Source organism: Haliotis cracherodii, unplaced genomic scaffold, assembly GCF_022045235.1.
Source record: "Haliotis cracherodii isolate W230 unplaced genomic scaffold, xgHalCrac1.p SCAF_18, whole genome shotgun sequence".
In the NCBI taxonomy this organism is placed as follows: domain Eukaryota; kingdom Metazoa; phylum Mollusca; class Gastropoda; order Lepetellida; family Haliotidae; genus Haliotis; species Haliotis cracherodii.
Window position 1 is genome coordinate 26885708 of NW_027266273.1, and position 14908 is coordinate 26900615.

The 14908-nt window shown below is 41.2% G+C and overlaps 1 protein-coding gene across 1 annotated transcript; it reads right to left on the reverse strand.

Moving 5' to 3' along the window:
* Positions 1–7220: 7220 nt before the first annotated feature.
* On the reverse strand, positions 7221–12797 carry LOC139465483 (glyoxylate reductase/hydroxypyruvate reductase-like). Its single transcript, XM_071247203.1, has 3 exons — positions 12554–12797; positions 8615–8785; positions 7221–8032 (listed from the first exon to the last, which is right to left on the reverse strand). The coding sequence occupies exons 1-3, from the start codon at positions 12777–12779 to the stop codon at positions 7431–7433; spliced, it is 999 nt and encodes a 332-aa protein (XP_071103304.1). The 5' UTR covers positions 12780–12797; the 3' UTR covers positions 7221–7430.
* Positions 12798–14908: the final 2111 nt, after the last annotated feature.

Here is a 14908-nt window from a genome sequence, read left to right on the forward strand (position 1 = left end):
CCTTTAAGACCCGTGTTACAGATACTTATGTCCTAAGTGATCTGTATTAATGATCTTCTTCTGCATGCTTAAGATTCGACATGAAATTAAACAGGTAACCGGGTCGATGATCTTGTTTTAGACCAACTTCGGGCATAAATGAGAGAATTTATGGATGTCAACTTCTGTATTATGAGGAACACAAGGCTTCAGAGTATATGCTTACTCCATCAAGTCAATGAATGCTAGGATGCAGAGAGCATATATATATATATATGTACATGCAAAAACAACAAAAGTAATGAGATAACAAAGATGGAAACATCAGAAAAGAAAACTCACACTGGCAGAGGATGATTTCAGTAGACTTTTGTTCTTTGGTTCTTACATTAACTGGTAGTGCTACAGGTTATGGTAGTTCTGCTCCAACGCCTAAATCAAGTAATAAGGGTTTTGTAAGTATATGTAAGAGCATTTGAAGCCATTAGGAGACGCTCTGGGAGAGCTTGCAGGAAATGCTGCATCTGCACTTGGTATATCAGGACGTATTGTACCCTGGCTCTTAAATTTATAAGCTAAAACTGCTACTTGGCTACGAAACAACTTATGGGCGGTGATTGTAGCAATTGAAGTGATGTTTTATAGAGCTGCTTTATAGAGTCCAAATCATGAGAAAAACCTGTTGTGATTGCACCTTCCATAAGTCCAGGTTTTTCATCGAAATGTTGTTGGTTTTAGGTTACAATATGTGGAGGTTGTTCAATGTTACAGGCCGTGGTTGAGATATTACTGCTGTGTTTGGCTGAATTACTGAACGCGGTTCAATTACAGTGGAGGACTGTGGTTTGACTAATCCTGTTTCATATGTGCTTTGCTGAGTTGTTAGGGTGGCGATAAGATCTTAATCGATACCAAGTGTTTGTTTATCAGTAGCAATTACAATTTTATTATTATAACCTGCCACTTGTCCAGTCTTATTTTCCATGTTACTTGGTGACATATACGGACCTATTTAAAACAACACTGTCTACTTTAGAACCACTATACTGTAGTACATCTTGATATAGTTTGATAGTCGGAGGTAGATCAACAGGCGACGAAATAGCATGCTCTACGTTTACAGCAAACTGCCTTTGTGCATCAAATGCTGTACCTACGCCAATGATATTTGTATGTGTTTCACTCCAACAGGAGTCTATACATAACTTCTGATTGAGTCATTAAGTCAATCAATACCAGGATGAGTAAATACCTCTAATTTATATACGATGTTCTTGTGGTTGCTCAATCTTTCGGACAGTGAACGCAACACCACCCTTAAAGTTCTTAACGTCATATATCCACGCTTTAATCCAGAGCGCAAAGTCCTGTCGAAGTGTGTCCCTTTTCAGTATATAATGGCTGACTTCTTTTACAGAGCGTGTGCCACTGTATGGAATACCTAGGCCATGGTTAACTCCCTGCTGACGCCAATCTGTATTTGTAGAAATAGCGAATTCACCATAAATACGTTCATATGCCCGCTGATTATAAGGATTATTTGATGCATTGCATGCTTGATCCTGTGGTACTGGTGCACTTATTTCTGCAAGGATACGTCTAATCTGATAGTATGCATGAAACGCGAAAACAGACTTACTACGTTTGTCAGTTGCTGTGAGATATCAAGGAATTGTCTTTGAAACTGAGCACCAGAGACATCAGCCAAAAACCATTGGGTGTGTGAGGTCAATGGCGTCTATACTATTCACAGGACAAAACATTCCAGTGTTGTATTTGGCATTTCTATTATACTGTCCTGATGACTGTCACATCCCGGGGAATAACGAATGCACAGTCTTGTCAACTGCTTCGTTCTACTGATAATTCAAAGCGACAACTTGAAGTTGTTCTCTGTGATGAAACATGTTACCCACAGTGGACCAATATAAGTACTGTGCGAGGTAATGATAAGTTATCAATAGATGATGAACGTCATGCCACACCGGAGAGATGTATGCACACTCAATGATGCAAAAGGTAGTATTACACTTAATGAGTAATATTGAACATTGGCTTTAAACTGTGGAAAACATTGTATAAAGCGTGTTGGGGACTTATCAAATACCCTTGGATTTGCACGAAAAGAAGCGATACCAAAAGCAACAGTGCATGGAGTGAAATAACTGAATACAGTTCCCTATTAAGAGCTGTGCGTCCATGCATCCTGATCAGATTAGTACAGCAAATAAATTCAATGTGAAAGTCCTTGTGCTGGAAACATTTGACTGGCAACTAAATATCACCATTGGTCTACCAAATTTAAAGACGATGGGTAAGGTACATCCTTTAAATAAAATAATGAATAGTGTGATTATACTTGCGGCTTATATTCCATCAAAACGTTCGTTGCTCCTCTACAGGAGAATGAGTCGTCCAGCATGAAAAGATATACCTCAGTTTTAGTTACTGAATTCGGTATTTCACCTGCAGTGGGAGACTTTTTTCTGCTTAATGAATATGCGATATCGAGCGTTATCGAGTTACTACTGGCAAAAGGACTTTGTGTTTGTGTTATATTTTGACCCACTCCGACATGGTGGTGCGGAGGAGCAGGCTGACAGCGAGCTGAGGCAAGCGATGACGTAGTGCACTCAGCACTCCTCCTGCACTCTCCCAAGACATGTTGCACTCTGTGATGTCCTCCCACACAAACCTGAAATACTGTACAATTCGGCGTTAAACCCAATCGGCCAGATCGCACACTGAACCCATATATGGCGATCTTTGCTGTGAACATTCATAAATCATTTACTAAACAGTTTGTTTTCTCTTTATTACAAGTTTCATCCCAGGGCTTTCTGACTTTCTGAGCTTGATAGTACATTATGTGTATTTCATTCTTATCTACTTGTCCATGTTCATTTCATAAAACATCCGTGGACATCAATTTTAGAAATGGACCCAGGATTGTCGTAAGTGGCAACTAACAGGAACGGGAGGTCAGACTCGCTGACGTCGTTGATGCAGTCATTGTATCCCAAATGGGTAAATCGATAATCTTTCTGTCAATCATTTTTGATTGTCAGGTCCAAACCTGATTATTTACAGATCACCGCTATATAGCTGGAATACTTATAAGTGCGTGTTAAACAATATAAAACGCCAATGCAAGGGAATAATCACGAAGATGGTAGCAATGTCCTGTCCTGGCCTACTGATAACACCTGCCATTTACACAATTTGCATAGTTAAGTAAGTACTCCTGCCATGCGACGGGGTCTGTAAACACACCAGACAACCGAGTGATCAATGGACCAGAAAATCCAGTGAAATTACTGATTTCGTTGAAACTGATAAAATTTACATGTTAACTTTGAATTACGTCTCCTGTTACAAGTATGTATTTTGATTGTGAAAAGAGTTTGTCGCTCCCATTTAGTTTATAAATATTTCTTAATATTTTAGCAAACAAACGTTTTTTTGTACCATTTCGTTCAGGATAACGATGTACCAAAATGGTTTGAATTTAAAGAATTGCGAAACGATGAAAGGTCTTGTAAATATGCTTCATAATGGAAATAACAAAACTCAACATTTGTCATTATCACGCTGTCACGGTATGTAAATGTCAGGAGAGTGGTTCTGTGTCTTTTCTATTTACTCTGCACTTGTACCACGTGCATCTATAAAATCTGATATTATGGGAGTGGGCAGCTGTACGTGGTGTTCGTACAGGTGGTACCATGTAGTAGTTGTAGTTGACGATGTCGACGTGTTTATAGCTGATTGTATACATGAAAATATAACTGTAATTGAAAATCACCAGAATAACACAAAACCCTTTCCAGTCGTAAACAATTATAATGCAGGTTGCCTTTCGCTTTTAATAATTCATGTTTTCCAATTGCCCGAAAATGGTAGATCTGTACCACGAGATCGGTAGGACGCACGCATACACACAAACACGCATACACACGCACACACACACACGCACACACACACACACACACGCTCGATCATATTTAATAACCTTTTGTTATCTGTTTATAAACTTTTTTATACAAGATACTGCCTATTATAAGGAAGGTATCAATACGTTTAGACCCTAGTTAGGGCGTTAGCGGTTATCATGTTGGCACTTCGCCTACAATTATATCTGCATTTCGTTAAATGTGAAAGTTAGGTTATGTGAAATTTTGTTGCACGTGTGCCTTCTATGAATTATTTGAAAACGTCTTGTAAATATGCTTATGTAAAACAACATGGATAATATATGTTTTTGGTAAATATATGCGTTGTGATTTGTAAGATAGGATTTGAGTTGGAAACAACAAAACAATTACTGATGATACAACTACACTTTCATGCTCCATTTGGTGAACAGTCACACAAACCTAGTCAACGGCAAAGCTAAGTAAACCATGATAAGGTCACGGGACTCACAATGAATTAAATAATCACTAAAGTAATAAAAATATGAAATATATAATTCATTGATAGGTGATTTGGTGATAGGTGGAATCTGGAACATGGACCGAACAGATAAGATCGGTTGTTTCCTCGATTGTTGTGACGAAGGAAACAACCATCAATTCTGAATTTGTTTTATTAGTTTCGTTTGGTTATAAACTACAGACGAACTTATCTCTCGGCAACTTTGCTGTGGTGGCACACGATCACATACATGTATACGTCACAGACACCATCCCACTCCATGCAATATATCAGGTGTCATACGTGCGGGGCAGGGAAGTGTAGAATCAACAATGGTCATAATAACGTTCCTGTGCCTCTGCAAACAATGACACACCTCAATTGACTTACAGTGATTACATTTCAAACCTTATGGAAAGCTTGATACCAGATGATATAGACTGTGTTCAGACTTTGGGAACACCTAGCAACATGTATATTATCAATAAGTCAAACTGAAAAGATCTTGGCTTAAAATGTGGTATTCAACGAAGAAATAGCTTTATAGTTGTAGTTGTAGGTACTTAAGGTGACGGAAGTCCCATCCAAATGAGAAATCTATTGTAATCAACACATCTATATTCTCCAGCTCATTCCAGTTTTATGTGGTCACATTCCATATAACACACAGTGATCTTGAGGACACGAAACACACACACGTATTACAACATTCCAATTTGTATATTTCAGAAATACATATCCAGATGCAACAGTAATATAAATAATAACGTTCCTATTCAAATTCACTTTCAAATATATGGGCACAATGTCATATCCCACACTTTTATATTATAAAATTAAAATCACATTTGACATGGGCATTCAGTTTGACCTTCAGTGTCATAGACCGCAGCTTAAGATTCTACACATTTCGTTACAGATTAGTTATGCGATATGCAGACATAACATGCGTCGTGGACATTTTCAAAGTAATACTGGAATCGCAATATTATGAGCATTATGCTTAGGATAATAAACAGAATAATCAGTCTTGTAAATGCAAAAATGCTGCTGTGTGGCTAACTTTGTGCAGGTGCAAGAATGTGAATGTTACTTACAATAACATTACAGTCACAATATCTTAATTGAAAGTGACAAAACCATTTCCATATACGGTGAGTGTTTCGTGCCCCACGGGCAGCGGCAGGTCAGTTGTTCACCTGCAAACATCGCGGGAAGCTATAGTACGCGCGTAAATAGGGACTTGCATCGGACACCATTTTGGTCACTGATGCGTTAATGTGTGCTGAGGTGAAATGATGGAAGCTGTATCATATCACAAGGAGAACTGTTTTGATTTTCTACTCGTCAATAACATGTTGCATGTAAACATGAGACGCTAAGCTCCCCTATACTGTACGAAAGGGGCTAGAGGTGTGTGTGCGCGCGTGTGCGAGTCCAGATTATTGCCAATGTTATGGTGCTAGCCACCGAGGCACCATGACACAGTTTATCACGGATACCAAATTCAGACACAATATCCTGACTCCGAGCCGACCAGTCCATGTTTTATCCCCTAATGCCAAGCGCCAGGCTGTGTAACAAGTACAATCTTTTGACGTCTTTTGGTGTAACGCGCAAGACGATCGAATCACCCACCTTCAGCTTCCCGGGCAGATACTCTACTCGTGTTTTCAACCAGACATAACCATTGACTCATTACTCATGTGAAATGGAGGATCATGGTCATTAAACTGGAATTGCACATAAGTACCGTGTAATGAGTAATGTTCTGTTTAAAGTTGTCCTTCATTAGACGGGGCGGTCGGGTAGTCTAGTGGTTAAAGCGTTCGCTCGTCACACCGAACACCCGGGTTCGATTCCCGACATGGGTACAATGTGTGAAGCCCAATTGGTGTCCCCGCCGTGATATTGCTGGAATATTGCTTAAAGCGGCGTAAAACCATACTCACTCTCACTTTTATTAGACATGTGTTTTTCTATAGATATTCTGTTCGGTATTTAAGGCCACATGGCCCATTGTACACTTGACATTTTCAGTCTGTTTAGTCACGTGATATACATGATATATAAAAAACCATCTGACAGAATATATATGTTTCAACAATATGGCTAATAAACGTTAACAGCAGAGTTCTTGGATTTTATAAGACTGATAATTAACATCTTGTTTTTGTGCCTATTGTTAATCATCTTCTCTAAGATGTTCATACTTACCACATACTAATAAAACATGATATTCATCCTCAATTTCTCCTAATTGGCAGTTTTTAAAGATCCCCATTTCAACGGCCCTTTTTTCACATCTACGTCTAAAATTTACACTGAAACTGTGTAATGCCACTCTGAATTTACCTATCGTGAAGCAATTAAACCGGTGTGTGTGTGTGTGTGTGTGTGTGTGTGTGTCTGTGTGTGTGTCTGTGTCTGTGTCTGTGTGTCTGTGTGTCTGTGTGCTGGACCGGACTGATGCCGATTTATAGTGCTAGCTCACTGAGATACGTATACCATGTCGCAGTTTAACATGAATACCCCACTGAGACACAGTATACCAGTCCTTGTTGTAGCCCCTTAATGCCGAGCGCCAGACAAGGTAACAACAAGTACCATCTTTTAACGTCCTTTGGTATGTCGCGGTCGGGGATCGAACCCCGGACCTTCCGCTCTCCGGTTGGACGCTCTACCATTCGATCACGGAGGTGGTATCCTAGTAACGAACCACCCAGATACTGTACCATTGCATACGTGAATGATAGCACTATATGGAACGATGATCAGAGTATTGGGAAATACAACAAAGGCCATTCCATTTTACTGTTGTCGTTTTATTCCAAATTACAGTTAAGGCGTTTCTTTAGGCTTGTTCTCAACACGTCCATTCTATCTGTATTTACAATATGCCGGTACGTTTACGATAGTCACTGATCTTTGGTGTCACCAATAAGGTCATATGATTCGTCGGTGTTTATTAAATTTATTGACCACTGAATATAGAGGGCTCCATGTGGTGATAAGACTGCGGTACACAACTCTTCTTATAACGCCGATGACGGAAGTGTTTCTCCTTTCAAACCAGCTAGGATATTGCTGACAGTGAGATTACACATCCGGTTTCTTGTGGTGTCTGTAGCGCTGCCCAGATGGGGAATCACAAGGCAGTTGTCAAGACTCAGCAGGGGGTGGTCCGCCGGAAGTGGCTCGGGGGAAGTGACGTCAAGGGCAGCACCACCAATGACCCCAGTGGTCAGCGCCTTGTGGAGGTCTTCCTGGTTTACTAAGACCCCGCGAGAAACGTTCACAAAGATGGACGATGTCTTCATCTTGTCAAAAACGCCCTTGTTGAAAAGACCTTTATTTCCCTCGTTGATAGAGCAAGTTGCAATAACGAAATCTGCGTGTTTGAGGAGCTCTTCAAATGGGACGAACTCGGCACCAACCTGCTTGGCATCATCCTTTGGACCGCTTCCACAGTAGATGATACGGGCAGGGTCAAATGACTTCAGCCGCTTTGCCACAGCGATTCCAATTCTGCCAAGCCCAACTATTCCCACGACAGAACCTCCGATCTCCTTCCCAGCCATCCAGAGGGCGTTGTCCCAGCGCGTCCCCCACACGCTGCTATGTATAGCCCTCATTCCTGCAAGAGTTGTTATAACAACAATCGTCAGTCATGTCGTAACTCAACTCAGATCAAACGAGGCCTTGAAATAAGTTAACCACCAAATCCTACAGAAACGTACTTGCATGATGTGTTTGTTTGGTGTTTTACGCCGCACTAAGCAATATTCCAGCTATATGACGGCGGTCTGTAAATAATCGAGTCGGACAATCCAGTGATTGACACCATGAGCATCGCAAATGGGAGAAGATGACATGCATCAACCAAGTCAGCGAGCCTGACCACCCGATCCCGTTAGTCGCACTTTACGACAAGCATTGTCGCCTTTTACTGCGTGCTTGGGTTGCTGAAGACCTATTCTACCCCATCGTCATTGGTCTTGCATGATGTGGAGTTAAATAGTCAAGAGAAGAGACAAACTGAATGTATCTTCTTTTTCTTAAATATACCTTTAAATTGTATACCTACCTAGACTCCTTGGAATAAGTCCTTTGTCTGATTTGATTGGTGTGATAATATACACCATAATGCAAATCGTTTCATGTCGGACTTTTCTCACAATCTTGCAAGGAAATGAAATGTGATGGGACTATGACAAACCTGGTTTGTATTTTCTGGCAGCACCCAGGATGAGGCCGACTGCGTGTTCCGCCACCGCCGACGTAAGGACGTTGGGGGTGTAGCCAACAGCCACGCCACGACGCCGGCACTCTTCCAGATCAACGTGATCAAGACCCACGGACATCGTGCCTACCACCTTCAGCTGCGGACCTGAAACACACACAGTAACACTGTACAGCGCCCCGTGATACATACGCCATGTGTCGTCTCCATGACAACTGTGCTGAAGCCCGTGATATTGATAGTATATACACCATGTACAGAATAATGATAATAATAATATCGAATTTCCTTCTCAGCTCCCTGGTAATATACAAGCCAAGCTTCCTTGTCCGGCGCTAGAAGGTTAACAGTCACAACATCCACTCAACCTGCCCTGATGCCAATTGTACTGCTGCGTTAACAGAGGCATATATCGAACAAAGTCACATGCCTAAGATTTTTTTTGTTTATTGGTTAACGCCACACTCAGCAATATTCCAGCTATATGACAGTGGTCTGTAAATAATCGAGTCTGGACCAGACAAACCAGTGATTGACACGATGAGCATCGATCCATGCAGTTGGGATACGATGACATGCATCAACCAAGTAAGCCAGCCTGACCACCCGATCCCGTTAGTCGCCTCTTACGACAAGCATTGTCGCCTTTTACGACAAGCATGCCGATTGGGTTGCTGAAGACCTATTCTACCCCGGATCTCCACGGGTCCCGGCGTCGTTTGATTTGTATGCAGTCTGTAATGATAGCACAACTGTGTAATTAGTGATCCGTGCAACAGGTCTATTGTTAATCATGCCATTAGCATAACAAGTGTATTGTCGGAAATGCTAGAAAAGTGATTTTCTGGCTTCTTTTTACAAACAGGAATCAGAGGACTGTGAAAGTAGCATATATCTAAATAACGCAAATCTAGCTAATCTAGCCTACTCTATCTGACATTGTGATTAGCCTGAAAAGGTTCTTTTACTGGTGAAATGATGATTAAATGAGAAAATATTCGTGTGTTGTCATGCATGTAAACTGCCTACTGCCTGCATTAATTACCTGACACCTGTTCCGAGGTGATAACCTCACACCGGCTGTGCATTCTCACAGGTGCAAATTCACCTGAGTTGGGGGTGGTCTCAAATATTGCGGTTATTGGACTTTATTGAGATGTGCTCTGACCGGGGTAACAAATAAGATATGTACTGCTTTATAATTGCTTGGAAAATGATCATGATGGAACAATTAAAAGCTATAAAACGGGATGAGTATTGGAAGATTGTTTTTTTTTAATCAAGACGTAATCATTTTGTTGTTTGTAATGATTTCTGAATTTGTTCTGTCACCAACGCGAATTATAACTGGTGCAACAAGGCTGTTCACGACGTCACGTTGATGGTACTGACGTTCTAGTTTAAGAACATGATCTTCAGTCATTCGCCACACCTTTGGTGTGATTCCAGCAAAGACCGCGTTGATCAACTCTTTAATTTGACATGTATGAGTTTAATGTTTTGGTCATGTCTTGCCACAAAACCTTGTCAGCCCAGTTAAGTCACATAGGCTTGGGTTTACAATGTCTGGCGTACGTGACTGGGCTTACAACGGCTAACTGACAACGTGACCGTGTGGTGCCGCCAGGACATCTTTCTTGTACTTTACTGGTGTCTCTCTTAATGCGAAGTTTCTCCATGAATTGAACATTCGATTCAGATGGTCTAAAGTCGACTTTGCAAGATGTCAGATATTCCTGCATGGTCGCCTTCAAACTAATCATGGTTGGCGTGACAGTATCTCCTGTAAAATTGTCGATTCGACTCCTTGTGACTGAAACACTACATAGATCGGTAGTTACTCGATATTACACAATCAACTGTCTGTGAAACATTCTATCTTGTTTTAACGGGCAAAAAACATTTTGTCTAGCATTTCCGACAGTACTATAATTGTATAGTTTCTACCATGGTAGCAGAAAAGGAATTGCTTACACCTGAACAAAAGCGCAATTTGTTATAAAATAAGTAAAGCCCAATTTACCATCTAGGAAGTAAGGTATTAACTCAAACTGTACACGGTTGAACATGATATTTATTGTCTGACTTGAAAATCGGAATTTTTGCGCACTTTAGGATCTTAGTGGTAGATGGTTTATCAAGTTGTGAGAATTATGTCCCTTTGTTGACCCGCGGCCCGTGTTGAGGTAGACGGTCAACGAAGAAGGAAAGGCTTTTTAGATTATCATGACTCCCCATGCGGATGTATGACAAACTAATAGCCGATAAGTAGACTACTAGTTACTTTTGTATCATAATATGATATTCTGAACTGTAATATCCTGAAATTGACATCAGGGTGCATTATAGAAAATCGATTCCTTTTTCAAGGACGGAAGTGTTCACTATTATTTTCTTTATAAGGATAGGTAGGCTCGCGTTAAAAATATGAAAAAAATATAACCACCACATACTACGAATGAACATGTAAAAACACTTCAAAGGAATATTATCGATTCGTTTTAATATTTAAATTTAAATGTTATATGTCATCATAGCTGTTTCCTGAATGAAAGTCGAAAATGTATTGGTGAAACACACACACACACACACACACACACACACACACACACACACACACACACACACACACACACACAGAACACACACACACACACAGAACACACACATATGTGTGTGTGTGTGTGTGGGTGTGTATATATTACCAATGAAAAATATATTATAAATTACCAATATTTGTAACAGAATCTTACATAAACGGTCCCTCATTGTAGGAAGTAGCACAATTTAACAGCATCTCATTTTGAAACATTTCTGGGGGTTGGGGTTGAGGGGCATGTCCTCAAATTCCTCTAGCAGGCTTAGGCGCTTCGCGCACTCGTAAAATTAATTTTGCTTACATTTAGAATTAACCTAGAGTGAAACCCGGGATAGAATAGTTCTTCAGCAACCTATGGTTGCCGTAAAAGGCGACTATTCTTGTCGTAAAAGGCGACTAATGGGATCGGGTGGTCAGGCTCGCCAATTGCGTGGATCGATGCTCATGATATCCATGACTGGATTGTCTGGTCCAGACTGTATTATTTACAAACCGCCGTCATAAAGCCAGAATATTGCTGAATGCGGCGTCAAACAGCTAACAAACAAACAAAACCTCGTTGCGCTACTGACTGTGTCTTCATTATCCCCTGTTTGTCGTGAGAGCAGACGACTGATAATCAGCCGACAACAATGCGTGACCTGGCTGATAATGCATCGTTGCACCCCGCCGTCTTGGGGGGTTTGGGTCCATCACTGGTTTGTCTGGTCAAGTCTCTATTACAGTTTGACCGTTGCTGATTGCATGAATGATAACGGAGTTAAGTAGCATTCACTGACGTAACAATGAGGCCTTGTGATTTAACTCACTTTCTACTTTCAAGTCACATCACGACAAGGGAATCTGTATGCACAATATCTGGTAAGAGAATGGCCTCAGGTTCAAGCAAATGTCGGGACGTTCGCGATATAAAATACATGCTTTGTTGTAAGACAGCATCGGCGGAGAACGTCTAACAACATTCTTCGATCACGAAGGCGGGAGAAGGTCGTGTGTGGGTTTGAATATCAGGATATCTCTGCAACTAACCTAGTTACGGGGTTTACTGTCCGTCAGCTGATACGTGTACAGACAGAACAGCGTGTACAAGAACTCGTCTGGTACAACATAATCCCTTCTCGACCTGCATCTGAAGAAAACTGATTACACTTGTTAAAATCGACGCAAGCAACAAATTATATTTCCCTAACATTATTATTAACCGCGGAGACTGTTCTTGCAGTCCAAATGGCCTGGGTGGGGGTAAGCTATTTAACTGAAGACGATGCTTAAATTATGATGTGATATTATCACCTGTGCTGTTTTGTGTGACCTACCTGCAGAGTCCAACAACTGACGATCAACACGATCTGGGGGGTGAATCAACACGGCGTTAGGCTTACATTGTCCCACCCTCTCAACAAACGTGTCCTGTGGGATACGCCCCGGTCCCTCCCACTCTATGACGTCACACACCTCCCTCAGGCGGGCTGCGCCCGAGGGGGGTACTCCTCTAGCAATGAAGACAACGGGACGAGGACATCCACTCATGATGGCAGACATTGGAAACTGAGGAAGGGGGGTAACTCGTGTATGTCCCTCCTTCACAAGCGCTATATTGAGGGACTTACAGTGGTGGCTTTGCATACACCTCGTGTTACACCTCCTGCGTTTAAACATTGGCCGATGTTTGGTAAAAAAGATTAAATCGTATTAACATGGTGTAACTGCAATTAAGATGAATTCCATGTTCTTATGATTTGTGACCATCATTCTAGAGCAAGAAGAAACTCTTTTCCCAAACGTCTCGTTACCCCTCCCTCTTTTGAGAATTTTATAAGACTTATGTCAGCTGAAAACGAACAAATTATAAAAAGCTTAGGTAAATTTCTCCTCCAAGTCATGACCATTCGAACGGAAACACAGTGTTGAACTGTAAATCATTATTTAATCTATTCAGCATGCAAATATATATACAGTATATTTCCATTGTATTATGGGCCGGTGGCCTGGAGTACCGAATATATTTGTCTGTCTGTCTGTCTGTCTGTCTGTCTGCAATCTACAAATAACGTACTAATCAGATGAACGGAAACGTATGCGTGCGTGCGTGCGTGTGTGTGTGTATCTGCGTGTGTGTGTGTGTATCTGCGTGTGTGTGTGTATGTATCTGCGTGTGTGTGTGTATCTGCGAGTGTGTGTGTGTGTGTGTGTGTGTGTGTGTGTCTGCGTGAGTTAGCATATCACTACCTGATGAATTACGACGATCATGGGGTTCCTGAGGACCAAGTCTATCTAGATATCTCCACGAGGTAACCTAACATGACACGTCATATGCAACATATTAATAAAACATGAACATATTATGGGAACAAAACGAATCACTGGATTGTCTGGTCCAGACACGATTATTTACAGACCGACGTCACATAGCTGGAATATTGCTGAGTGCGGCATTAAACAACAAACAAACAAAAGAAACAAAACGTGATGGTTACAAACATGGATGACATATATAACCAAACATCTAACTGTGGACCACAGATGCACACCACTATAGGTGAAAATTGTTTGTGTTTAGAAAACGTCTAATATATATATAGAATATCTACATAAATCAAATCAAGTTGAAAAACGATTCCGTTCTCAGAGGAAGCGGATGAACAATTTCACTTTGATAAATGAATTAAAATGGGGTTTAACGTCGCGTTCAAGATTATTCCACATGTATAGTAATGTACTTGCACGCGTGTGTATGTGTAGCTGCTTGTACACGTTCGGACATATGCCGGTTTTCCAGTAGCAGTTTGATGAATTATATAAAATGTCAACGCCAGAAATTAGTTTCCATTATCTGCCGAAACAGATATTCCATTGAACTCGAAAGGTAAGGTGACATTGGGTTAAACGTCGCGTTCAAGTTTATTGCAAATATGTAGCGACGTGCATGCACGTGTACGTGTGGTTGTGGCTGCTTGTGCTAGTCCCGACTAATGCCGATCTTATATTGCTAGCACACTGAGATGCCATACCGCATTTTAACATGACTCCGAGCCGACCAGTCTTTGTTTTAGACCCTTAATGCCGTGCGACAGGCAGGGTAACAACAAGTAACGTCGTTAAACACCCGACCTGCTGCTCTCCGGGCAGAGGCTCTACCACTAGACCACGGAGGCGGTCGGACTGCGAAAGGCAAAACAGTGGTGACATTGATATGGTAAGTAATGTCAACTCCCTACATGCCTTTAGAGACAGTGTATACATACTTTTAGTTATTCTCTCCATCATTATTATTTACAGATATTATTTGGACCGTCGGGGGAGCGTTTATTCAACAGACATCTCATTCCATCTATATGGCGGCGGTCTGTAAATAATCGAATCTGAACCAGACAATCCAGGGATTGACATCATCAGCATCGATGTACGCACTTGGGATACGATTATTGCATCAACCAAGTCAGCGAGCCTGACCACCCGATCCCGTTAGTCGCCTCTTACGACAAGCATGGTTTGATGAAGACCAGTTCTAACCCGGATTCTTCACGGGACGTTTCCTTACAGTGTAGTGTATACCATGTGGTTACTTACAAGGAAGTAAAATGATTGAAGACCTATTCATTAATCTACCCACACTCGAGTCGGGAAATACATAAAACGTTTTTACGCCTATTCTGTTCAACAACACTCTC